This window comes from Neopelma chrysocephalum, unplaced genomic scaffold (genome assembly GCF_003984885.1).
Source record: "Neopelma chrysocephalum unplaced genomic scaffold, ASM398488v2 Primary Assembly neopelma1_75, whole genome shotgun sequence".
NCBI lineage: Eukaryota > Metazoa > Chordata > Aves > Passeriformes > Pipridae > Neopelma > Neopelma chrysocephalum.
The window spans coordinates 2,263,898-2,291,297 of NW_020897736.1; the positions used below are offsets into that span (position 1 = coordinate 2,263,898).

Sequence of the window (27,400 nt, forward strand, 5' to 3'; positions counted from 1 at the left end):
AAAAAAAAAGAAGCAAATGCTGTTTTGTCCAATTTGCCTTCTGAAAGTACAGTCAGTAGCCAAACCCCTTTGGGCAGTTGTTTTAGCCAAAACCACAGCATCCTCAAGGTGAAAAAAACCTACATATTGAATTCTAATTCACCACAGCATTTGCAGCAGTAGTAGGACAGCTTTCAGAGCTTACAAGGATTCTGCTGTTTGTCTGTCTGTTGGTTTTTTGCAACTTGACCCAGCCTGTGAAAATAAAGGGACCTGCAGCAAAATGTGTCAGATCATAAAAGTGAGACAGAAACAGGAAGAAGCCAGGAAGAGAAGATCTTCAAAGAATTTATTTTCTCTCCTGCCTTCTGACGTTTGTGCCTCTAACTTAAAGCTCTCAAGCTGTGAGCTTTGAGTTGTTTAGGATTGTAAGGCCTTTTGAAATATTATTACTTACTGTTGATTGTAGTGAATTTGAAAGGTGAAATATATTGGTTTTAAATGACATAAAAATGTAGTTTTTGCAGGATCACTATGGTGATATATTTAAAAGAAACAGTTTAAAATAGTGCAAGGGTTTGGAGAGGTTTTTCACTTCCTTTCTCCTCCATCCCTATCCACTGTTTGCAAGGGTTAGGTTGCTGAATTAGTGACAAAATACTAAAAAACGGGAGATGTACACACTAGTCTCCTAAATTGTAGCCAGCTACTGAAATCTCAGTATGGTAATGATATTTTAAATTATTTACCACTGTAGGGGAAAAAAAAAGAAGAAACCTATTAAAAAAAAGCTTCTACTTTCCCTTGAACTTTTTTCCCTACATATTAGGAAACGAACCCCAGCACGAGTTCTTTATGAAAATGATATTTTAATTAATTTCTTCACGTACAACTTTGTTTCTTTATTGCAACATAAAACTATATTTGGCTCAAAACTTATTATAGTTAAATTCCTGCACGTGGATGGTGTTTTTCAGTACTTGTGCACATGTGAATGTTTCCATACCAAGTTGTAGACAAAACAATGCAAGTGACTTCTAAGAGGAAACTAAAGTGTGGTTGATAGTGACTGATAGCAAAAAAAAAAAACACTACCCCGAGACAAGATTTTTTGTATGCATGTTCAGGTTCTGTTTAATAGTTTCATATTCTTTTAGTCCACAGAAATCAGAATCTGTACATGACAAATGGCGAAATATAGAAGCAGCAGCACCTTCATTGCCCAGTTTTTATGGAGACTTACCAAGCAGTAAGTATATGAAGGAATGGCAATATTAGTTTTTAAGTGTTATTTTTTTGCACACCTCTTTTGCTAAAATGCATAATTTAATTTCAATAATGAAAAAAATACTCTTTAGCTTTGAGCAGTCTAATCTGCAAACAGAGACACTGAATTATTCAGTTTTCTTTTGTGAATATCACCAGCACTATGTAAACAAAATGTTAAATGGAATCAAGGATATTTTTCCTGTCATGGCAAAACATTTAGCTGAGTTTCTAAAGACATTTTCTATCAATCTGAAAACCAACAATGTAATAAGACAAACACTGTTGTCTCCCCCCTCCCCCATGTCCCTCATCACCATTATGAGCCCACCCAATAATATACACAGCCCTCCAAGCAAACTGTTGCCTTAGTAATACAAAAGGCACCTTGGCTGTTCAATAATGCCTTCAGACTTTTGGCTTAGGGCAGAATAAAGTAATCTCTTCACATTAAGGTCCCACAGGCCATTGCTCTCAATCTTGGCTTTGGAAGCCAGTCTGGGTTTGTTTACAGTATGCAACTAACCCAAGAATGTTTAAATAAAAAGCTAAACAGAATATGGACATTTGTCAGTATATATCAGCTGATGAATACAGTGCTCCTCTTATAGACTGAGTCCTGTATAGACTGAAAACAGAAATTCTTTCAGGTCAAATCTTGATCCTCTGCTGTGTAAGTAAGCCATAATATCCCCATCTAAAATCAGTTTTTAGTTACCTGTCCTTCTCTGAGTCTTACATGCACCATAACTGTAGAACTTGTGATGACAGCAGAAATGCCCATTGGAAGAAAGACGGAATATTAGATCAAGTGATGAAATGGAAATGGTGTAAAGATGACTAAAATGTTCATGAGCATAAAAATAGTTTTATTGAGTGGCCTAAAACTTCTAAGGTAATCTAACTCATGTGCCCTATATCTTGGTCCACACAATTGTTCAGATTTGCAAATTAAAATCTTATCTGAGACTTGCAGGTGTCAGACATTTTAGGGACAACCTGTTGTTTACCATCAAGGACGCAATGGACAGCAGGACAGGGAATGCTCAATCTTGATTCTGCTGATATTTCTGGACTTTCTCTATACATTTACATATGTGCAAAGAGATGGGAGTAAAACCTTGATAGAACTTGAGTTTTCAATGCTTTTTTTGCGTATATGGATGTAAAACTGAAGTACTGCAGCAGGGGATGGGGATGGAGGACAGGTGCCATATTGACTGCACTATTCCTGGTCAATGGGGACACTTGGTTGATAACAGACTGTTTTGTGCTTAGACCAGAGTAGCCTCAGGTTGGCTTTTCAGTCAATAAGAACTATAAAAGCTCTTGATGGCATTGCTTGAGTTTTTCCTCACATCCAAGATTTTGGAGAACTTATTCCAACCCACGGGATTTCCCCACATCAGGAACTCAAAGCAAATTCAGTAGGTTGGTACTAAAGAATTTACTTATTAATCAGGGACAAAGGTTTGAAATAATATTGAGCTTTGGAACAAAGTTTCCAATACGACAAAGAAAAAAAAAAAGAAAAAAAAAGAAAAATTAATCCTAGTATGTAAAGAAGTTACATAAAATTCAAATTAAACCATGAGAAGGAAAGACTTACCTTTGTGTGATCGGTTCTGCCTTTCATTTTGTCATGTCTTTTTGTTTCCCTTCTTTATATTTTGTATTATGGTACATGCCATGTCAGCTGTCAGAGACAGAGGCTAAAATATTTGCTTCTGTGCCATCTTTCTGTGAAAATATTAAGTGTTCTGGTTTTCATTTTTCCTCTTTTCTTTTTTATTCTTTTTTTTTTTGATCATACCTGAATGTATCTTTGTAGAAATTCTCATATATTAAATATTGATGTAGTTACATTTGTACAGTCATTTAGTGAGCTGCACACTGCTCCCCTCAGACTATACTAGAGTACCCTATTCACTTTGCAAAATGCAGGTACTTAGGTGCTTTTTTTTTTTTTTGAACTTCAGCCTTTGCTGCAGGAACCCAACATTTCAGCATTGTGCCATCGGGATACTCAGACTTTGGTGTTACTGAAACATTTAGTTGCTCCTTATAATCCAGTTTGCACTTCTCAGTACATTGTATCATATTGGCAACCAGAGATTGTTGCGTGGATTCAAAGGATCGTAAATTGATTGATTTACTCAAATATACACCTGGCAGCAAACACTGCAGTTCAGTGCTGGGATGTCACATTTTTCTCTGTGAGTCCAAGTGAGAAAGAAGTGGACTAAACCAGAGCTGCCAGTTCAAACTGTCCCTTGCTTTGAAAATCTTAAAAATCAAGATGGGTAGTGCTACAACTCACATGCAAATCCCTAAATGTAACATCTTTTTTGACTGTGATCAGAACTGGTGAGCCACTGACTGTGTGACATCTTGACCACATACCAGTGCTGTTACCCTTTAGCAGAAAAGTAAATGAGGCAAATTATGACTGTACAAAATGTCATTGGAAGCATTTTTACATAGACTGTACTACTGTTTTAAAGGTAAAGAAACACGTATTCAGGTAGTTTTAGTATATATATAGCAAAATCCGTAGTTAAGTAGTCCAAAACAGAAAGCATTCTCGATATCTTCAGAAAATTGTGATGAAAGGTTACTCTGTGGGATATCTGTTCTTGGTCTTAAGAAAAAAAATAAATAAATAAACTAAGCTAATTTAGGGTAAGAATGAATGTTCAAACCATAGATTGTCTGAACACGAGGTTTAGGTTAAATACTAGAAAAAGGTTCTTCACCCAACGGGTGGTTGGGCACTGGAACAGGCTCCCCAGAGAAGTGGTCTCACCACCAAGGCTGACAGAGTTCAAGAAGTGGTCACTTTGTGCTTATTGCATCAGACGAAAACATACTCTAAGAAATTATGCTTTTCCAGATCTTTTCCAGTATGTTGCTGAAATAAAATTTAAAAGTGTTATAATATCTTTCTATTTGTGTACTTCTCTATATATTGCCAGTTCATACATTATGTGTGTGTGTTTTTCAGGTAAGACTAGATGTCATTCCCCAGACTTTGGAAGCATTTCATTGCTGAAACTGGTTTGTTGTTGGAGTGAGGAATCTGTAAAGGTAGGAAAGAGCCTGTGTCAGTTGTTGCAATGGAATCCTTACGTAACATTGCTTGTAACTTAGTATTTGGAATCAGTAATGTGACCTAATAGTTATGATTTTTGGTGAAATTATTGCATAAATCATGCCATTCAGATCTGTGGGAAGCAGATTATTATTGCAGTATGAAGTATGTTGCTCGTGGAACTATTTTACTGTAAAGTCCATGTTTACATGTGGCAAAGTAACTGTCCTACTAATTTTTGATGTGTGATCTTGTTCATAGCATGTATTTAAGAAATGAGTTACCTGTTCTCTAATAACCACTTGTAACTTAGATCACAAACGTCCATTTTATGCTCCAGGAAAATAGAAGGTCAAAATAATAGTAGTCATAGACCACTGTGTTGTTATAGAAGAAACAAAATGCCTTCACAAAGGGCAAATAATTAATCCCAAGTCCTTGTTTATTACAACACTCTTTAAGAAGGACATGTAAGTTCTGAGTTTCCAGGACAGATGATGCTCATCCCTATTGTTACTGAAGAATCTGAAGTCTTTGAGAGATAAATAAGCTTCTTGAGAGTTGACAGGTAATAGTAAATCAGTTTGAACAGTGAAACCTAGTGACCATTTTTTGTTTTGGAAATATGCCTTTAAATAAAATAGTGTCATTTATTTGAGAGAGTTAATATCCAGGAATACAAAACACAGGATATTCTACTATGACCACATTGGATTTTATTCCAGAAATTGGAAATACCTGTTACAAATTTATTTTATCATGTTACTTTTGAAATTGAATGCAACCCTGTGCTGCATTTCAAGTGCAAAGAATATTTTCCCAAGCTGAGGCTTGCAGGGGTGCTGCAGTGATAGTCCCCTGTTCTGTTAGATGGAAATGGTTTCTGCAAATATTCACATTCAATTGATTTCAGCATTTCATCTTAAGCTTATCAGTTGTTTATTATATCTCTGCTGTCTGCAGGTCTCCTATAGCAGTTTTGCATTCTTCTTCTCTCCCCTTTCTCTTACAATAAGGTTTTTTTCCTCTTTTTGAAACATTTTTATAAGAAAACCAAATACAAGGAGCTCCATTTCAATAGTTGCAGTTGTCATATGAAATGCATATAATCTCTTGCTGACCTGGTCAGCCACTGAAACTCTTTAGAGAGGAGTCACATATTCATGAAAGTTGTATTTGCAGCATAGCTGATTTTGTGAGATCTAGGTATTTATATTTTCCAGTGTATTTAGCAGCTGATCAGTGTACACAATGATAATGGTCTTATCTACCACAGGAGGTTAGTGTGCAGGAAGATAAAGTGTGGAATAAGCTGCCTCGCAATTTTTTCACCTGAAAAGACTTTAAATTTAAGACACTGAAATTGTGAAGTACTGCAAATACCATCAATGTTTCCCAAATTTTAACATTATCCAGGCACAGCTTTGCAGTTGCTATAAGCTTTGTTACCCTACTTTGTAGTGAATATTTTGGATTGTTTGCAGCCAAACTGCCATAAACCTTTTAACACTCAAAATAATTTGTGATGCTGGCAATAGGTGTGCATATGTAGTGACCAGTGGTTTAAACAAAATTATAGTTTTTGTTGACAATAAAGTGGCTTTGTTGAAACTCCACTTATACAAACACAGATTTATGGCCAATTTATTAATCCTGAGCAACCTGATCAAGGACTTGTGTACATTTGCCAAAAACATCGCTAGTTACCCTGTTTTTAAAACCTTTTTTATTGTGATCTCTGGTGAAGGATACTGACTCAGACATGACCCAAAGGAGTTGCCATTTATTGATTCCTCATCTCCTTACAGTACTGTAACAGATTATGTGCAAACAAGGAAACTGAAAAAACCTGCTGCAAATGTTTGATGAAATTTTACTGACTTGTTAAAGTTGAAGGCTTGAGGGAGGTCTTTGTTTGAAATTTTAAAAATGTGTATTTTTTAAAATATTTTTCTGGTAATTTCTTTTCCCCAGTTATTTTAAAGAAAAGATTGTCTTCATGTGTGTTGCTGATCTTTCAGACAAAATAAAGCTGCTTCTTGCCACACTCCCATCCCACCCAGAAATTACTTAAGTGTGCTCATGTTTTCAGACAGAGATATATATAGATATATATATATAGATATATATATATATATATAAAATAAAGCCTACTGTAAAGCATTTAATATGGGGAAACAGTGGTTGCATTTCTGCCCTTAATTGTCCTTACTCCATAATTAAAACAGCCAGTTCCTTAGATATATCTTGTGATAGGTATTTGGTTATATTTTCATTTTTAAAAAATAATAATACTGTATTATTTAACCTTTTTGACTGAAAGGGTGAACAGTAAAGTAAAACTTTACTGCTTTGGAATTCCTCTAGCGCCATCCTGATGTTGCAGTATTCCTTTTGTATAAGGAAACTTGTTAGTCTTCCCTTGGGAAAATTGCTGATGACATATGTAGATCTCTGAAATAATCATCTGAATGAGGAATGTAGGTGCTTTAATCTTCCTTTTTCACCAGTGGAAAAATATAGGCATTGTGTTGGCACTGCTGAGATTTTAGGAGGAATGAATCATCCTGGGACTTTCTCATCTCTCTTCATTGATTCCTGCAGTGCATCTGTATTTTTTTTTGTTTTACTTCAGTTATTTCACTGCCATTAGTACCTAAAATTAGGTGGAATGAATCTGAGAGATATTACAAAGGACTTCAGTTTCAGAGAATAAACATGTTAAGGCCATTGCAGACAGTAGTACTGATAAGCCAGCACTGATACCCAAGTTTAGAGTAATATGTCTAACAAGCTCTGAATGTATTTGATTTTACAGCCTTTGACTCTACCTGAAGCCAATATACTTCAGTATAAGTATCTAAATACTGTCCTGACAATTATTGTGGAGAATTAGGGGAAAGAAGACTGGATAATTCCAGTTGATGTTTTGATCTGTATTTTTTTTGCTCCCTGATGTGACTGTGTTCTGGAGGCTTCTGGGAGATGGTTTCTGCAAGGCTCGGCCCTGCAGAGGTTATGGCCTGAGCAATAACCAGGAGTGATACCTATTGACTTCTCTCCTTAAACCCACTCATTATAAAGGGAATAGTAATCCTTGGAAGTAATTGATAAAGTGTAGAAAGGAAAGCCAGTATAACTTAGTGTAGATGTAACAGTACAGCTTGCCTCAACTTTTGTTCACTTGTCTTTTTGAATTACTCTCTAGTATTGCTGCTGCAGAGTCAAACAATTACCTTTCACTCCTTAATATCAGTATTTATAGTTGGACATACGCTATTTATACTTTCTAAGTCAAAGAAGCAACATAATTTCTGCCACATTTAACACTCCCAACTGAAAAGCAGTAGTATTTATAACAGCATTTACAGTTATGGGGCAAAAAATGAAAGCATATATTACTAGGCCAATAAGATAGCTAATGTATGTCCAGAAGGACACTAAAGATAAAGTGGAGGTGATCAGAGAAATTGAAAGGTGCTCATGTAGATTTGTTTTGTGTTAGAAAAAAGAAAAGCTTCTGGAGATTGTTAGGCTTGGTGATAATGACAGATGAATTCTTGGGGAAGATGCAGTGACAGGACAGAACTAAACATGTGGAACCACACCAAGCACTGTGGAAATGCAGGTTCAGCAAAGAGATAGACAAGTGGCACACAGAGGCATATACAGGTAGCTCTACAATAATATCATGTTCTGCCAACTGTTATTTTTTGATTTTGTTTTAAGTTGTTAGAGGAAATTGTTACGAATGCTTCCTGGCTGGCACACACAGCAGTGACACAGATAATGATTATCTGATCCAGATTAGTGACAGGTTCTTAGCAGATTTCTTTTGTGTGCCTTTGTAAGAATCTTTTTTGTCAAAAATTTCCCCAGGTCAATGAAAACATGTCTTTGTTTCCTTCTCTTTCTTAATTATTGTAGATATATTGTAGGAGTCTGCTGTAAAGTCAGGATCTGTAATCCCCAAAGCTCAGGGTTGTATAGATGTGAGGAATTGGAAACTGCCTTTGGTTTCCCCTGTAAAATAAAGTTCTATTATAACAAGATGAAGGTTTGTGCTGTGTTGAACCACACAGGGCTGGGTTCACTTGCAGTGAACTTTTACACTGTGGACCTTACTATGGTATACTTGTCTACAATAAATGGTTTTGTCACAAAGGATACCCACAGCCTTTGTTCCACTTAATGATTTGAATTTACAAGGGCAGCGAGAGATATGATTGAGGACATGTACTTGATTAGTGAGGTGAAACCATCTCTTCCAGGCATTTTGAGGGATCCTGCATATGAACTTCAATTTATATAAATCTTAAACAATTTTAATAGTTTTTATAATATAAATATCATATAAGCTTAAAATGTTTATAATATTAAGATGATCAACTTAAAATTTTCATACTCAATTTAAATTTGTATTTAAACTGAGGTGGGGTACACTGTCCTGGAAACTACAGTCACTCTGTTTTTCAGGAAATTTCCTGTACTTCAGAATGAATACCTTCCTAAGGGGGAAAAATTGTATTCCTTTTCTGCAGTAAACACCAAATCAAGAGAAGACATTCATGCTGCCATTCTGCACCATGAAACTTAGACTGAGAATTGCAAAAGTTTGGATCTTCATGTGTTTTATAAGATCTTACATCTTTAAATGTTCTTAGTTCTCCTGGGACTTCTTGGCTAAAGAGAAGGAAAGCAATAACTGTTGTATTGTCTCCACACTGCATTGTCCCAACACCCATTTGTGGTGTATCAGCTACTGCAGGGGCCATTTAAAGGCTGTTCAGAACTCCAGCAGATGTTCCTTTTGCATAAGAGGAGTTTGAGGAACCATATTTCCCTTTGTGTTAGACAAAAAATATAGCGGTATTATGTTGGAGCTAGAGGAATAGAGCATCACGACTGATAACAAAACATTCTTTAATTTTATCAGAGATGAGATGCCAGAAATTCTAAAAAAGGTCATTATACAGTCTATCAAGTATTTTTGCACACATGAGAAAAAAAGAAGGTATCTCTTTTTAGCCATTATCACATGCTTTACTCACAAATATTGTCATGACCCCTTGAAATCAAGGAGGCAGTAGGTGACTGATTCTAGATATGACATTAAAGAAAATGATGATTATTGGAAAGCAGTCCATACTGAAAACTTACTCCACTCTATTGCTACCCAGTTTTTTTTTTTCTCAATGTGTATGTAGAGACACATGATTATCACTGTCTGAAAGATTTATTAATAAATGTCGACTTTCTAATGACATTCACCAGGACAGTCTTAAAATTTTGTGCTAGTTGGTTAAAATTGTCAAATACTTAGATAAATAATTGAGGTACTGCTATCATCCAATAATAATTTGCATTTATCACAGATTACTGAGGCAATGCAAGCAGTGCTACTGGCAGAAGTTCAAAGGACTGTCAATCCCTTGAGAAAGACGACAATTTGCAGAGAGTCCTTGGCCGTAGTAGAGAATGGAAATGGTAAGTTGTGGGCACTGCCAAAGACTGAGGAGTGGGATTTGTTGCAAGATTCAAATTGTGTGAACAATTTCTATTACATTTCTGTAGGCCTTGCTTGACATGACTTTAGAAGTTGTAAGCTGTAATGTTTATACTTATAGACTGTGTGAAAATATGTAATGTTTATACTTGTTAGCTGTGTGTCTAATTATAAGGTTTGAGAACATAGTATGTTTATAGCAAGAAAGCCTTGAGAAAGTACAGATAAAGGTACACCTGCAGATTTCAGAAAGTCCCTAATTATGAAGGTCTCTACATGCCAAGTATGATTTCAGGCAGAACATCAGGTCCAATGAACTGGAGACATGAGACACGTGTACAGACTGAGCTATACAATCACCTTGTTGTGAGCATGTGCCCAAAACAATCTAAACTGTATAAAAGTTGACTCAATTAAATAATAAATTGAACATATGGCTGACCACATTGGCCTGTATGCTTTATGTTCATGCCCCTCCATCGATAGGGATTTGCCATACGTTAAAAATCATCGTGGTTTAGGTTGGAAAGGACTTTAAAAATCATCCATTTCCAACCTCCTGCCATGGGCATGGGCACCTTCCACTTGACCAGGTTGCTTAAGGCCCCATCCAGCCCAGCTGTAAACACTCCCAGGGATGGGCCATCCACAGCTCCTCTGAGCAACCTGTGCCAGACCCTCACCACCCTCCCAATAAAGAATTTCTTCCTAATATTTAAGCTTCCCCTTTTTCAGTTTACAGACATTGCCTCTTGTTCTGTCACTACATGGCCTTGTAAAATGCCCCTCTCAAAAAAATTTCTTTGTCTACTTTGTTGGTATATTACTTTAAAAGAACTTCCACTAGTAATCAGAACAAGTTGGGAGTGTGAGTGTGTAATACATTATTTCTGTGTGAGACAAGCCAAATGGCCTATTTCTAACCTTATCAGGCTATGAGTTTTCTCATATGATTGTCAAGGAGTTAAAGGACTTTCACACTCTCTCATCTCCTTTGAATAGTAAAGAAGAAAAGGTAAAGTTTCTTTGATTGTATGATAGTTTTGGTATTATAAAGATATTTGCAAATAAAGGAAGCAGTGTGTTTGGAATAGAATCAATAAATCATATTGGAAAGAAGTTTTAAAAATTTATCTTTCCAGTGACATCAGACCTTACACAGTACTAAAAATTAATTGCTTAAATTTTATAACTTCATAATGTAATATAGAATATTTTATTTTTCTTTTAGAAATCACCTCCATGCAAGGAGATATCAAATGTATTTTACAATTAGATCATTTCATTTTACTAGAAGCTTATTCTTTGCAACTTTACAATGGTGCTAATGTTTATGGTAAAAAAGATTGAACTTGAATTTATGTTATGAAGTTATACTCTTTTTTTTTTTTTTTAGCCCATTAGCTGAGTCTTAAAATTAAGTGACCTAAATTTTAGATCCAATCTTATTAGTGAGCCGTCACTTGGGAAACTAATTTATTATCTCATCGAGTGTGTGTGTGTCTGTCATGAAAATTTGTTACCCATATCCTTGTTCCAGCATACTAAAAATGATCAGTGATACTTTGCTTCAGGCCACAGTACAAAGTGGTGTCTCTGTAATTTGGACTGTTGGAATACAAAACACTTTGAATAACTGTCATATATGAGTTTATACTTTGCTTACACTGAAGATTGCTTTGAATCATTTTGTTTCTATGGTTTGGGACAAGATGCATTGTAATTAAAACATCCCCAGCTGTCAAGTTCATGGATTTAATTTCCAGTTTCCTGATTTTTCAGCATGTTTATCAATGTAGTGTTTTGACATAGGTTTACAGCTAAAATGGAACCAAATGAAAGCTGCAAATGCAGATATCTACAAACTCCAGATGTGTTCAGGCCTTTGGGTTTGTTTCAAAATCTTCTGTACTAGAGGAAAAAGCATTTCTGTTGTGTAAAAGGTGCTGGAATGACTCTGCAATTCTAGAAATCAATTGCTGCTTAATTCTAATTAAGTCTTAAGGCTCAAACAGGTTATGAATTCAGAGGAGTTACTTCTGCTCTCTGAAAGGGGGGTTTGTTTGTTTGTATGTTTGGTAACAGATTTTTACTGTCATTTTGTTCTTAACCTGATTATTTGATGGCTATTCAAAAAAAAAAACCTAGAAAATTGTTTTGCTAGAATGAGCACAGTATGCATAAATATTCATACTAGCGAGGAATTTTTTTCATACTTCATGATCTGAATTACATAAATGTCTTGTAAAGCAGAGGGGACATTTTTGACATTGTTCAACATTTTACTGTAGTCTAGAAGAGGCAGAAAACATAAAGGAAGATGGGAAAAGAGATGTTGCACTATGAGAATTTAATATTATATTAGCTTTCCTTTTGTTCTCGTTTTCACTCATGTTTTACCTTGTTGCATTATTTATCACTGTGTGTAAATAGCAGAAATATTCTTCTTTTGACTTGTTTGGTTTTGTAACATGCATTGCAAAAACTCAGTAAGTTCACATGGAATTGAACAAATTTTTCTATGATTTCTAATATATGAAAGAGTAAAATTATTTGTGGCATGTAATCATATGCAGAAATTATATCTATGATAATATGCATATATATAATTATACACATTATTAAAAACCCATGCCAGAGTAAGTCCACAACCAGTGTAATTCTAAGACAAGTAATTATATCTGGGTTTAGTCATTCATCTGATAGGTATGTCACCTTTTATTTTATTAAATACTCTGTATTTATGGGTTGTACAGTAGCTGTCATTTTGTGCAATATCAAGGTAAAGGTTAAATAATGTTCCAGGTTTTTAAGTCATAATTCAAGACCAGGTTCATGCCCTCTGACCCAAAGTAAAAGTATCTGAATCTTGCCTGCCATCATCATTGCATTGTATTGCATTTTTCTTTAATTAGAATTAATAGATTTGATATGGAGATATTTAACCTTATTTAACTCCACAATTTCTGCTGAATCAATAGAAGTTCTCCTTTAAAAGAAAAACTTTCAGGATTTGACATTCAGTTTTTAAAGTTTATAGTATGTTCTAGAGTTGCTTTTTTCAGAAAGCTCCTTATTCCTTTGAAGATCCTGAATCCTTCATGGTTAAGGGTGATAGGATGTAGACAACAGCTTCTCTTGATGAATAATTTAAAATGCCTTATTTTTCTGTGGTTCCATACTGATATTTTATTTGAATTAAAAAAAAAAAAACCAACCAAAACAACCAGCCACCAAACTTATGTTTTTCCATAAACAAAGATAAGGAATTAAAAGAAATATTTATGCAAAGTATTCCAGAGAAAGGGTTAACTGTGTTGTGTCCTGGTACATTCTCCCACTGTTACTAAAAGGAAATATAAGTGCAAACAGCTGCAATTTCTTTATGTTAATGTCAGAGATAATAATGTTGGACCTGTTCCAAACATATTGATAGCAATCTTACCATTGATTTCTGCAAGATTCGCTTCAGTTCTTCAAAGAAGCTGAGGTTTTTCCCTAATTTTTTTGACATTCATCATAATTCTGAAAAAGTTTATTGGACTTAATCCCTTCTTGCTTTTTTCTACACACCGATAATCTCAGATTAGTGGCACCATTTAACAGGTTGTCAGTGTGATCTTGTTTTCTACTGTCACGTGCATCAGAGGCAGTGATTTTCAGGTCTTAAGAATTTATTTATCCACTTTTATTTGCAAAGAACCAGGAGGAGAGGAGCTGTGTTTGCTGGCATCCATTTTTCATTTTCCAATATTTGATCCTATGACAAGCATACCTAGTCCATACCCAGCCACGTGCAGAACTTCTTTGATGAGAGGAAGTGTGGTGGTCATACCACTGTCGTCATTCACTGGCCTGGTGGTTGGACACAGAGAAATTCATGATCAGTCCTTCAGCTGATTTGAACCTCTGTCTTTGTCGACAGTAATTCATTGCTCATCCTTGAGGCATTCTGCAGTGAGTCATCTGCAGAAATTGTTTCCTTTCCCATGGAAATCTCAAAATATTTGCAAGGGTAAGAACTAGAAATGAGATTCTCTCAACTTCCAGTGTGTAGGACAGGGATCTCCTTATACTGCACTGAATTCCCACATTCCCATACTGAACAGTTTCTCATGTGCCATCCTTTGATGCCTATTTCTTCTAATGCATAGGGAGCCAAAAATATCTGAAACATCATTATAGTGTATGAGTTCTTGTGGAATTGTGTGCCTCAATTTTTTGTAAAATGTGAAGAACTGGATTTATCTACTTTCTAAGCAAATTGTGGGCATAAATGTGTTTTAGAACTTAATACTCAGATATTAAATTGAGGAACTGTTGAATGTAATATTCCAGGAATACCAAAAACTGGAAAAGTGAAAGGACAACAAAGTACAGGCTTTATTCCTAAATACAGAATGTTATTTTAACTACCTCCTGTATTTGTGAAAAAATTAAATGTGAAAAATCACACCACTAAGAGTAGCTTGCAATAAATTCTGGTTTGCACTTAAAAATTCCTAGTTTAAGCAACTGCTAATGATTCAAGCTTTTAAGTATATTTGAAAGCTATTAGCTATAACCTCATCTTTTGTGTGTGGTTTTGGAGCCCTTTAAACTATTCAATTAAATAAATTGGTTCTTGCAGGAAAAAAGCTTCTGCTGATAAATACCAGAGTGAAATTAATGGTGGCAATTGAATTCCATAGGTTAGTGTAAAGAATTGTCAAAGACTTATCTAGAATATAACAATATGTTTTGTTAAAATGAGGAATCCGTTCAGTAAATGGTAAATCAATGGAAGGCAGGATGTAACAGCCCCTGTTCACTGCAGAGGTGCAATAACATGCAGTACAGGGTTTCAAACACTTCTGTTGTCTGGGTTTCAGAAATCTGTCCAGTTGCAGACAACTTTTTTTATTTCAGCTCTTAGGAAGTAATTCTTTGGCTGCCTTTCTATACGGCAAATGAAACGTCTTGCCTGCCTTCAAAGTCTGAAGGTTTTGTCAAGGAAGGGCAGATAAAGAGAAGGGTTGTTCTGTCTATATTTTCTTTAATATTGTCATCTTGTTACAATCTCCTGCCTTCTCATATTAGTCTAAATGTACAATCTAACTCTACATTTAAACAAACAAAAAAGACAAAAATCAAATTTTTTTGACACTTCAGGAATTCCTTTCATAAATGGATCCTCCAAAACAGATAAACTAATATGTCCTTCTGAAACTCATAGTGCCTGTGATTAAAACTTGTAGTATTTCAGGTGAAATTTGTCAAATCTGTCCCTCTTCCTATGTAGTCCCTCTGTGTTTTGAAGTATTCTCAAACTTTAGTTTTAGAGCAACATCTGAACTAAACATTTTAATCATAATTTCTTGCAGTTTTTACTTTTCAACTGATTTGAATTTTGGCTTCAGATTTCTCCCTATCTGGCCTCTCTCACATATTTCCAATTTAACCCTCTTCTCGTGTTGCGTGTTACATCTTCTATCTGGATTTCTTCCAGCCTGTTTTATTCCTTTCCATTCCCATCTTTGACTACCTCTTTTTATCAATAAATAAGAATGTTAAAAATTATCTTTAACATGAAACTTCCTTTGTTTGTCCAATCTTTTCTTATTAGTGCAAACATTTCATCCAATAAAACAAAGTTTTTGGATGGAACTGAAATTTTGTGTTCTTGGGTGAGATCTTGCACATAACAAAATTCGTTGAAGTATTAGACTTCAGGCTGTTTTCAAAATTTCTCTGTTAGGCCAATTTTGTGTGTGTGCATTAGTAATAAGCAGTGTACAAAATGATTGTATAATCAACATTTCATCATTATTAATGAGTATTAGATTAATCTGTAATCTCATTTTAGACTGTGAAACAGCAAACCAATCAATCCAGCATTTGTTTGATGAATGGCCTTTAAGGGTAAACTGGTGACAGCAGTAGCTTTCCTCTGTACTTGAATGTGCAATAAAAATGAGTGTATTGTTTCATATTACAAATATTTCCAGTAAAAGAATACAAATCAATGTTATATTTTAGCATCTATCCTGCAGTTTAACTGTACCACTGTATCATGTCCTATCTATCCAATTAAAACTGTAGTTTGATCCAGTAGTCTTTAATATTAGTGGTCAAGTACTAAAGGAAGTGAGCTTAAAGACTCGTGGAGAACTACAGCTGATTTCATTCCATGCGTCATATATTTTACCAGAGGACTCCTTAATGCAGCAGAAATCAGATTTGGTGTGTATTTTTACACAAAATCAAATTCTACAGGCGCCATCTCAGACTCCTCCAAAACATTAGGAAGGATAGGATTCACTGGTCAAGGAGGGAGTAAGGATCACATGTGTTCTAAATTCAAATGCACAATAAACTTTAGTCAATTTTGTTTTCTATGTCCTTTTTTCGGTGTTTACTGAATGGGAAGAATCTCTAATGTACTTTCTATTTAGATCTTTAAAGGTAAACACTCTTTTCGGGGGGAGGAGCTGTTAATACAGACATAAAATTATCATTGGTTCATTTTTAGTCTCTGCTGTTGATTTAGAAGTTCATTGGGTACAGGCAAAGTGCAGCACAAATCTTACAAAGATTTGAAAGCTGGTTCTCAGTTAGGGTTTCAAAATAGCAAGTGAAGGAACTGCAAGTACTCCATGTTACTCACGTAATCTCCTCTGTCTTCTACTGGTTGTTTTTTTTTTTATTTGTGTTTATTGCTTGGTTAGTTAGTTTTGGTTTGTTGGGGGGGGTTTGTTTGGGTTTTTTTTGAAGAACCACTCCTTGTCACATCTCGCTTTCTTAGTCAGAATGTCTCTGCCTATATTGTTATTCTTAGCTGAACACAGTGTTCAGACTTGCTAATAGCAGATAATTTGTGGTCCTTATAGTTCAGCTGGAGCTCTGGTTTTCTTTTGACTAATTTAGTATACAGATCCACGGGCCAAATAAACCAATAGAACTGGAAGAGGTGTAAACATAACATGGAAAATGTGTTTAAGTCACAAAGTAATGCTTTAATTTCTTGTGTGTCACAATTTTTGGTTAGGTTACATTTTGAAGTTTATCCTTTTACTGTTTCAACTTAGGGATTGATGAATGCTGACTGCTCAGACTCTGCCCTCCCTATTGTCTACACTGTTAAGGAACTTACAGGCCTTAGTGGTGTTTCCCTGCTTCACTGTTTGTCCTTTTTCTCTCACCCAGCTTCTGTAAAAGAAGCAAAAATAGAGTACTTTAGTTCTAAATGTAACACTTCCTCTAGAAAGTGTTGTGCTAATGATTCTCGCAAAGCTGGAGATTTTCTGTTGTGTGGGTCTATTATGAGAATCAGACTGAGGTGGGGGGAAAAAGTACTTGTGTATAGTCCTTTATTAGCCCTGAAACTGAGCCCTGTGCTAACAGTCACAGATAAAAACACGGTATCAGAATACCTTAATTATATTTATAACACTCCATCTAGAGTTTTTCCGTGCTGTATTTTGTAATCTCCCACCTCCTGATACTATTTTTATTAATTTCTTTGCTGTTGATGTTCATGTACAATACTATGGGTACATGAAGGTCAGGAAAGACTTAAATAGATCCTACTCTGAAAAGATTGTAGAACTGAATGCCTTTCTGAGAAAGGAGTGGTACTGAACAGCACGGATAAAGGGGATGATCCCCAGGCAGAAGGTTTCTTCTCCATGTTATGTGATTACACAGCTGCCCTGCTTGAAAAAGATTTGCAAGAGTTTGGTGATATTTTCTTTGGGCTCTGTTGCCTGGATTTTTCTTTTGGGGGGGAATAAAATCTTGCTGAGAGGTTTTGACTGCATTTACCTCTGGCTTGCACTGGGCTGTTGGGAAGGCAGAACAATCTACAGTGCCCACCTAATTTTTCTCATGGTTTAGTTAGTCTTCTGTCATGCAATTAGAATACCATTTATTGACCATTTTTTTTTAAATGACATGTGAAGTAAAGTACCTTCTAATTTTGAATCTTGTGTTTTTTCAACTTTTAGCAGATACAGAATTGGTTCCTGAACCTGGTCTATAACTGTTTGAAATGTTTCTGTCCTTGAATTTCAGAATATTGGACTCTCATAACTTAATTTTATAATTTCCTTCCAAATAAGTTCACTCAAATATTGAACTAACAGTATTACTATAATTATCTGGCAGTAAGACAAGTTAAATGTTTTAAGAGTTTTGTTTGTTTAGAAAAAAATCCTTGCAGAAAGAGAGAAATTACTTCAAGCTGCTGCTAATAGTTTTCAGTAGAGATGGAAATTTTCCATTATGTGTTTTGGGAAAAACACACTGAAAGGTAAAACCACTTTATTTATACAAGAGGTTATTAGTATGGAAGTAGAGAGTCTGGCTAACACTCACACAGCAGATTAACACCACTGAGCAGTGCTTGTCTCTAATAATGAGATCAAGGTATCTGTCTCAGCAAACAAAAAATGGAAATGGCTCAAAAGAAACCTTTCTTGCCTACCAAGCTTATCAGGAAAATATTGAACCAGTTGGATGTACATATATCCATCACTGTGGAGAATGGATCTCAGCAGAACTGTTGCAGTTCAGGATGGACAATGTGTTCATCTCTGGGTGCACTTCTGCACCTGCACACATTCTTAAGAGAATTAATACATCCATTTGTATTTCCTGTCTCATGTATTCCAGATTCTATTTTTCTTTTTGTATAAAGATATGATCAGTGTTATTTCAAAGCAGACAAACACCATTAATAGAAATAGTATTTCATAACTGGATGGTGAATAGAATTAATCAGCATACAATGACTGCCAAATTCTGAAACTTAAGTAAATTGTTCACTAATGTCTCATGTCTGGTTCATATCTAATGTTTCAGTGTATGCTTTATTTTAAAGACCAAAGTGAGGTCCACCAAGTATCCTATCTTACTTCAGCATTATGTTTTAGTTTTTCAATTATATTGCTAATAAAGATGGCAATTCAAATGTTAAAGAATATAGAAACCCTTCTAGTGTATCTGAGGAAATTTTTTCTCAAATTCCAAGTGTATCAACAGAAGAGTTTTTTTCTTTCTACTCTTGGAAAAATTCAACTTATATCACACTTAAGATACCTATCACTAATTCCCTAAAGACCAGGTGCCTGTATTGTTCTCATATGATGGATGTTGGTCACATCACCTGCTGCACTACTAGAAGATGCTCAGATAGCCTAGTGAAGAGGGTGAAGTAGGAATCTGAATCCAGGAGGTGTTTCCTGCAGAATAAATAGCTGATCTGTGCATTCTTCTCTGCCACCCTTATATCTGAATAAGTTTTCGATTTCCTATTCCTTTAGCTTCAGAAGTAAGTTTAAAAAGACAGAAGGAAAATATATTTGACATAATTGAAGCATGTCAGCTCAGTTTTATGTACTAATAGTGTTCTATTGCTAAAATTTTTGTTTCTTTTGGAAATGGAGTGCTGTCAGGGTTTTGCATATCACCAGACTATAGTTTAATGCTGACAATGAACATTAAGTCTTTGTCTTGACTGAAAAGTCAATCTACTCTTTTATATAAGTTGAGCAGACACTGGTTTTAATTTGTGTTTTCAGGATGGAGTAGCATTTTGATATGTTAGGCAGATGTTTCAAATAGGTGTGTCCCAGATAAATTTAGCAGATTAAGGCCATCCTCAAGGCACAGGAAAGAATTTATTATTTAATTAGTATGTGCCTCTTAGAAGGTTCAGTAGGAGCCCCTTCACTAGTGACCATTGTTATCCATGTCAAGGTGTGATATATAGTCTATCATATGAATTACACTGCTGTCAACAGACTATATTAAGGAATAGTAAAAAAAAAAAAGAGACCATGACTTTAAACCTGTGCTTTTATGTAATGAAATGGAATGGTTTAGTTGCATGGTTAGGAATGTTTTAAAATAGGTCTTGTATGTGGTCAGGGGCAAGCATGCTAGAAATAAAGCAGAAGCATCAGCACAGGTCTGATCTAACAGGCATAGCAGGCAGATGTACCTCCCATGTACAGGGACAGCAAGGCATGTCTCAAAAAAGAATAGACAGACAGGGGAGAGAGAAAACCATTGTTCCCAGTCCTCTTGTGATGATCGTGTATGGCAGACATATTTGCAAAAATATTTCTTTCGAGTTTCATGGCTTACAAGGGACTGTTTTCCCTCAGCCTGGTTTTTGTGAAGGGTCTTGAATGTTCAGCACAAATGGAGGCCAGTTTTTAGTTACGTTCTGACACAGCTCGTAGATAATATAGAACAGTGTTCTTTTTCAGTCTTTGGCTGTGCTTCTTAAAATGTGCCTTTCACCATTCGTGTTCTACTACCTAAAGAGGATTTAAGGGATAGAGCTACTTTGGAATAATAACTCCCCCTTTCCTCACTGACCCCAGTCCCACTGAAGTTTAAACCTTAGCTGTGTGATGTGGATGCATTTTCCCTGAATTGATGAATGAATAACATGACAAGTGTAATCTAATTTACAGAGAAACAAAATTGATAATTTTGGGATCAGTGGTCAGATGTGTATATGTTTTATCTTAAAAATAGATACTTAAGATGCCAGTATATTTATAGGTCTGTTACACAGTAATATAATAGTACAAAATGAGGAATTTTCAGTGTTTTTTCAGCTGTCTTTGTGTGATACTTCCAATTATTTGAGATTTTAGAGTAGAATGTGAGGGGGAGCTGTCCCTCTTATAAAAGATATTGTGCTTAGTGCTTTTAGGAGTCAAGTAGTAAAAAACTTGCAACAAAAGAAAAACCTTTAAGAACCTTGTTTATTGAATTCTGTTGGCTAAAACTGTCAAAAATAAATTAATAGCTGTTACCACTGCAGTGCTTTTTTTGTTCACAAGAAAAATATCTTGACATATTTTTTCATTCTGTGATTGGTGCACATTTCAAGGGTATAAATTAATCTTCAAAGGATCCTGGGGAATATCTTTCCTGGACACTTCACTTATACATCAAGTTGGCCATGTTAGCAATCTAATCACAATCCTGTAATTCAGTGGACAACAATTCCTTATTGTGAACAGCATAGCAGCTTTTACTATCATTTAGGTCAGCCTAAGATTGCTGATGCACCATATGTTTCAGGCCATGGATGATGGATGGTATCCTCTGGTGCCCATCCCTAAGTGATTGGAAAGATTGAAGACACACAGTTCACTTAAGCTTGCTTACTATTACATCAAGTAATCAGTGTGATAGGCAAACCTGTGCTCTCTGTGTCACACTGCCCAACTTTCTGCAGGGACACTGTGTCAAAAAAACAATCTAAGAACATTTCCAGATGACAGGCCAGTTACTAGAACAACCATTTAACAACTGGATTCATCTAAAAAGCTTAATAACATGGAAAAGTCAATACATGTTTTTAAAACACTTTTATTTATATGAACCAGGCAGAGTGTTTTGTTTTTTAAAGGGTTTTTATTCCAAGATTGAGCTTATGTAAGAGATATAATAAAGCAATCATTTTCAAAGTTTAGCCTTTAGTGTGTCAAAACATAGTGTTCCTAATATTAATCAGAGAGAAATACCCCTTTAAGATAATATTGAATTCTTTAGAAATTGTATAAAATGTTGTGGTTAGAAACACATGACATCACTTTAGAGTTTAAGACTGAAATCTTTTTTTATTTCCCAATGCCTGTCTCTACTGATAGCACTCAATGTTGTTTCATTTTCCTCAACTTTCTTGGACTAGTATCAAACCCAGGCAATTGAGAGCATCTTCCTTTTTATGAGGTGGTACTGTGCTGAGGAGTCTTTTATGTGACACAGGAAGAAAAGCCAGGATGATACTCTAAATCTCATTTTGCATAAAAATCCTACAGCAATGTATGCCATCAGTCAGAATAAACCCAACCAAATAATATCAAAGTGAGGTGTTTAAAATACTATAATTTAAAACTACTGCTGGTGTATGTTATTGCAAAAATGGATATTTTTTGTTGTAAAATAACTGAGTTGAAAGGTCAATATTGTATTTTATACCACATCAACCATGAAAAAGGAGCTAAGCAGTTATTTGAATTCAAACTCTTTAAAATACTCATATAGACTATCATTAATGATCATATTTTTGTGTGTGCATTTTGTAATTAAAAAGCATAGCTATTGCATGCACTTTGATTGAATAGCTCACAGAACTGCATAATGTTTTCCTAAAGTAACAGACACTTTATTTCCAACACTAAATTCTGGCAGCTATTCTGCTGTTATTTAAATTTGTCTCAACTTCCAACCTCTTTCCTTTACTTGATCAGTTACTTGTTGGCCTAGTTAGGTAACTGTGGTGTAACACCAAAATAAATACATTTTTCATATTTGAAGTGTGCAGTTTGTGAGAAGTGCTGGAATTGTAGCTGTAAAGGCATTTGAAAACTCACCACTCCAAAGTCAGAATTTCAGGACAGGCTTCCTTTTGTCAGTCCTTTGATAGCTGAGACACTGAATTCTATAACCAGACAATTTAGGCAGCAGCCTCTAAAGTAAATATTAAACTAAGGTAATGGAAAGAAAAAGCTATTCTGAGTAAGAGAGTTTGGGGAGTAGTGATTAACACTGATTTTAAAACCAAGGCTGTTAAAGACAGGAGGAGATGTGCTGGTATTAGCAAGGCTCATCCCTTCCCTGCAGAGCAGAAATGTTGGAAAGCTGAATAAGAATAATTCTTTTGGATACATGAACCTGCCCATGTTAGAACTGAGATTTTTGCAATCATTGAGGCTTTAGTTGCTTTCTGAGACACTTCCTGGGGAGAGATGTTTCCTGGGCTTTGCTGTCACTTGTTCTGCCATGAGGATGTTCCCAATGGAGCTCTAGAGCTGAGAGAGTAACTCAGATTGAAGTCTACAAATGAATGGATGGATGAATTAAGCATTTCAAATATAAAATGCACTGGGCTAGAATAGTTCGTCTGGAAGAGACCTACAACAATTGTTTAGGACACTACTTTGGCCTTGTCAATGAGAGACAGACCTATAATTAAGGAAAAAAGACTTTAAATGTCTGAAAACACATTTTTATTTGAAAGACAGTTGAGGAGAGTGAGTGAGAGCAATCCCAAGTATGCAATAGGAACTTTAAAAAACTAGAACCCAGAGTCAAACTCGTATACTCTGAAAAATTCTTTGTGGGAATTTTTGCTTTTCTAAAATCAAGACTGTCAGTCAATGTGGAAATATTTTCAGAATAGAGAGTTGTAGTAATTTTATCTTTTCTTTCTTCTTTCCACCTATCTTGACTTGGATAACAGTGAAAACATATTGGCCATCTTAACTTGGAAATAACCTGCAGAAGTTAAAACTATCACCTAAAAATGCATTGAGGCATCTAGAGGGAAGTTTATGGAGAGAGAGAGGGCCAGAAGCCCTGTAAAACACAGTTTAGGTATTTAAGCATTGAAGAAAATCTTATTAGCCTCCTGTAATTGTGTTAATATCAGAGAATAACATGGGGCTCAAGCCCATAGATATTAAATGCTGAGGTCTGTTTGCTTCTCACTGTGACTGCTATGTGAGAATAGTGATAGGGATGGGCTGCAATGGGAGAACCCAGGCACTGCATGTAGGAAGTCTGGAAGTGACTGGGTTCATAATATTTGGCTCCAAGCTGGGACTTCCAAAGTAAAAAGGCAGTGCAGCCTCAGCCAGTGTGAATCACAGGCAGCTAAATGCCTTTAAAATTCCAAACAAAATATCCTCAGCTCCTACTGTGCAGAGAAGTCACTGCTCTCACCTGAATAGTGCCCCACTAGTCAGGATTGTTTAGGTGACTGTAAGCACTTTATATTGGCCAGGTAGTGTTATATCTTTTCCTTAAAAAGAATAAAGAATGTTTCCTAGATGTGACAAACATGGAGATAAGTATTTAAAATCTGCTAAAAGCAAATGTGCTATAATTATCCTCAGGTTTTGCAAAGATGTATTCTATGATATCTGTAGCATCATGTCAGTGAAGAATGGAACCACACCCAAGTCATTAGGAAGATAGGATTTACATTTTGGAAAAAGTAAATTACTTCATTTCTGAGGGAGGAAACACAACAGGTCCATTTTGGCTGTTATGCACAATTATGCACCGTGGGGTTTTTGCAGAATCTTTTAAATGAGGCAGTTCTCCCTCTACAACCAGCCCTATCACCGCAATAATAAGCTTGTGATAAAACTGATTATATTTTTTCAATCACTGCAGTTAAACAGAAGGGAGGTTAAGCTTCTAACTACTGCAGTCTGCTGTCCCTTTTAAAATCCTGTAAAGATGGCAGACACTTATGTTAAACACAGTGGATTGTTGGTAAAGTTAACCGTGTGCATCCAAAAGTGGCAGAATATGGACTAAGGTGCAACCTCAATCTGCACTGTAATAAAGTAGCTGTTCATCTGTGGTCAGAGATCGTCATGAAAGACCTTGAGTTCCTTCACTTTATTTTGCAGAAAGGCCATCAGACAGCTTTGCATCATCTAACTCTATCAATCAAGGACCTCAACCACTGCTTTCTGCTGAAAGCTTTCCTGTTTGGCTCTGTTTTTCACAGACAGCTCAATAACTTGTCTGTGGAGCTGTGATAAATGTACCATGTGCTTCTAAACTGTCTCTTTAACGCTGAACTGAATTTCAACTCTTAGTGCTTGTAACTAATTGTTTTTATCAGAAACATTTTTTTTTCAACGATTATTCCAGAGTCTCTGATTATCTCTCTTTCATTTGTTCTCTGGCAATGGTAATATTTGAAAGCTGCCCTGCATACAATGGACTGCTGGAAAACTAGATTTTAACTCAGTGAATAATCTGAATAATATAAAGCATAACATCAAAGAGAATATATATGAACAAGAACTATAAATTTCTAATACTTTTTTTTTTTAGCCAAGTATAAATGAAGACAAGAATTTGAGCCAGTCCTAAGTGAAACATTCTTGTGGTTTTTTTCAGTGTGTATATAAACATGCCTGGGATCACAAAACCTTATGCTATTTGGGCACAATTTCCTGGTTCTGCTGAGGAGGCCCAAAATAGAGCTATTACAGCAAATGAATAACTTTTCACTCTGAAAGAAGGTGGTTCTTTTAGATCAGGTTGTAGGTCAATGGCAGGGCAAGGTGAGGAAACTCATATTGCAGCTGTCTGCAAGTGAGCTTCACTCCTGATACAATATAAAAAGGACTTAGAGATTTTTAAAGGTTAAAAAATGAGTAGGGATACAAATATGTAAAATATGGGGAGGCAGAAGAGTTTCCTTAGACACAAACTCCACAGGCAAGTCTGTAGCTCATGCATTTTTTGCACTTATGATTTTACAAAATCCAAAAGAGAAGACTGAAATTACATGCAGTTGAAGGATTGAGAAAATATGATGACTTTTGACAAAAAAGCTTGTAAAATATGTTGTAGGAATTAAGGTCCTAAACAAGAATACAAAAGCCTTATGCTTTGGGCTATTAGACACCTTGGAGCTTATATGCAGAGAAACTGATTCTTCTAAATAAAAAAAAAATATTGATTGCAGTATGTTTATCACTGTGATAATGTGCAGATTCTACTTAGAAAATCCTCAGCTCCTTAGTTTATACAAGTTGCAAAACTGTAGTACATATTCTGCATTCAAAACAAAACATAATCTTTTCAAGGGAAAAGTGGTATATGAAATTACTCAATAGAAAATAAAAGCCACAGATAGCAGAGACTGTTCTGGAATATATGAACATGGCTCCTATTGAGCTTAACTGTCCTAAAAAACTGGCAACTAGAGCTTTGGTTTGCCCAAAGTTAGATAAAACATACCAAGATGAAGAGCTAGTTTTCCAGTTTTGTAGTAGCTTTAGTAGGAGGAGAAGAAAGAGCATAAGGCACGTTAATTGCTTTTGGGAATACTCTCTTCCAGGTTAAGAAGAATAAATATTGTACACTCTGAAAAGCATGTTGATTTTTAGTGGACAGTACTAATTTACACATTCTTCATTTAGAGCACAGAGGTAAAATGGATCCTTTGGTGGATGTAGTCACTGAATAAATGGGCAGAATAAAAAATAAAGGGGAATGGTGGTGTTGTACTGCATGAAAAGCAGGAAAAGTGGTGGAAAACACCAGCCCACAATTAGCTGTCACTACAACAGTACAGTGGCGGAGGGTGCATCAGAACACAGCTAGATTTGTTTCACAATTTTATTGTGGAGTGTCTGTCTAGGATGATTTTCTGTAAGAGAATTGCTTCCTGTTAATACAGTACCAGTTAGGTACAGTAACTTTTCTGACTTCTCCTTCCCATACATTTACCCTTGCAAGCCCAGAGTGAGATCCACGCTGTCCTTTGCATTTGTTTTCTCCTGCTGAGCGACAGAATTTTCCCTCGCAGGTGATCCCACTGGGTGGATCTCTCTCTGATAAAAGCATTTTCAGATGTTGGTTAAGAGATGTGTCTCAAAACTGTGAATCTAATTAACATAAGCCCAGCTGATTTATATAACAGGAGATTTACTCTGCCAGGCAGCAGCTTCTGCCTTGTTAGGGTCTTTTCAGGGGAAAATAGGTATGAAGCTACTGTGAACAACTCTGACTTACAAAATTACTTGTACTCTCGTGGCTATGAAATAGAGAAGCCATTGTAAAACAGATTGAATGTAATGTTTTTAAGGAAATCTGGCAGATTTACAACAATACAAAGCAGCAAGACTAAGTACATTTAATTGATGCACAGGTGCAGTAAGAAAGTCTTCCTTGCTAGTGGAAGGTTCTGCTGTCTTAAATATATGAAGCAAAGCTACAGGCAGATTTTTGAGCAACTTTTATAATTTAATCTATTTCTAATCAAATTGTATTTCAATTGCATGCAGGCTGGAAGTGCAGGACCTGGTTACTGTTACTGGTTCCCTAAATGAATGCACTAAGGTTTAGAAGCTGGGTTCACCAGCAATGAGTTTAATTGGTATCTACACACAGTACTGAAGTCCCAAAATTGTATTCTGGGCACACACTTGACTCAGTGAAAAATTGGGATAGATTATGTAGAGACAGTGTGTAATTCCCCTTGCAAAGTCCTCACAAGTGCAGAGGGAAGATGTGTGGCCAAGACAATCCCTTGCTTCAGCTACCCAAGCTATTGGCTGCTCCAAGGTCTTTGGAGGCAGTGATAAATTTGAGGGTAGTCATCTGACTTGCCTTAATCAGCACTGATTAAAAAGATCTAAATGGCTCCTGGCAGCCCCTGGACCAGAAGGATACAGATGCTCTCTCCCTAGTGGTATGCCAGTCACCACTGGGTAGGTAAATTCCATCTATAAATGTCACGGATAACATTTCAGTTAAAAGTTGTACAGTGGCACTCAGAAGAGCTGATGCACTGTGAAGGTGTAAGAAGAATTAAAAAACACTGTAAATATTACAAAGTTATTATGTACATTGATTGTGGGGCCTTTTGGGGAGGTCATGCTCTTTTTTTTTTTGACTCTGAAAAGCTATGGATTAAATAAAGGAGACTTTAAAGATAGGCAAGAAAAATTAACCATAGAAGTGTAATTTTAAAAGCTGGTTAGCCTAAAGAGGAGATTAATAGGAAATAATATTGT

General features: G+C 35.7%; 1 protein-coding gene across 3 annotated transcripts in view; it reads left to right on the top strand.

Annotated features, from left to right (window-relative positions):
• The window catches only part of WDR72 (WD repeat domain 72), a 109,753-nt gene that overhangs the window by 57,522 nt on the left and 24,831 nt on the right, over positions 1-27,400 (top strand). For all 3 annotated transcript variants that reach the window (XM_027688678.1, XM_027688680.1, XM_027688681.1), the window contains exons 16-18: positions 1,137-1,228; positions 4,250-4,332; positions 9,712-9,823. In XM_027688678.1, the coding sequence (XP_027544479.1) occupies positions 1,137-1,228; positions 4,250-4,332; positions 9,712-9,823 (287 nt within the window). The remainder of the gene's footprint in view (positions 1-1,136; positions 1,229-4,249; positions 4,333-9,711; positions 9,824-27,400) is intronic.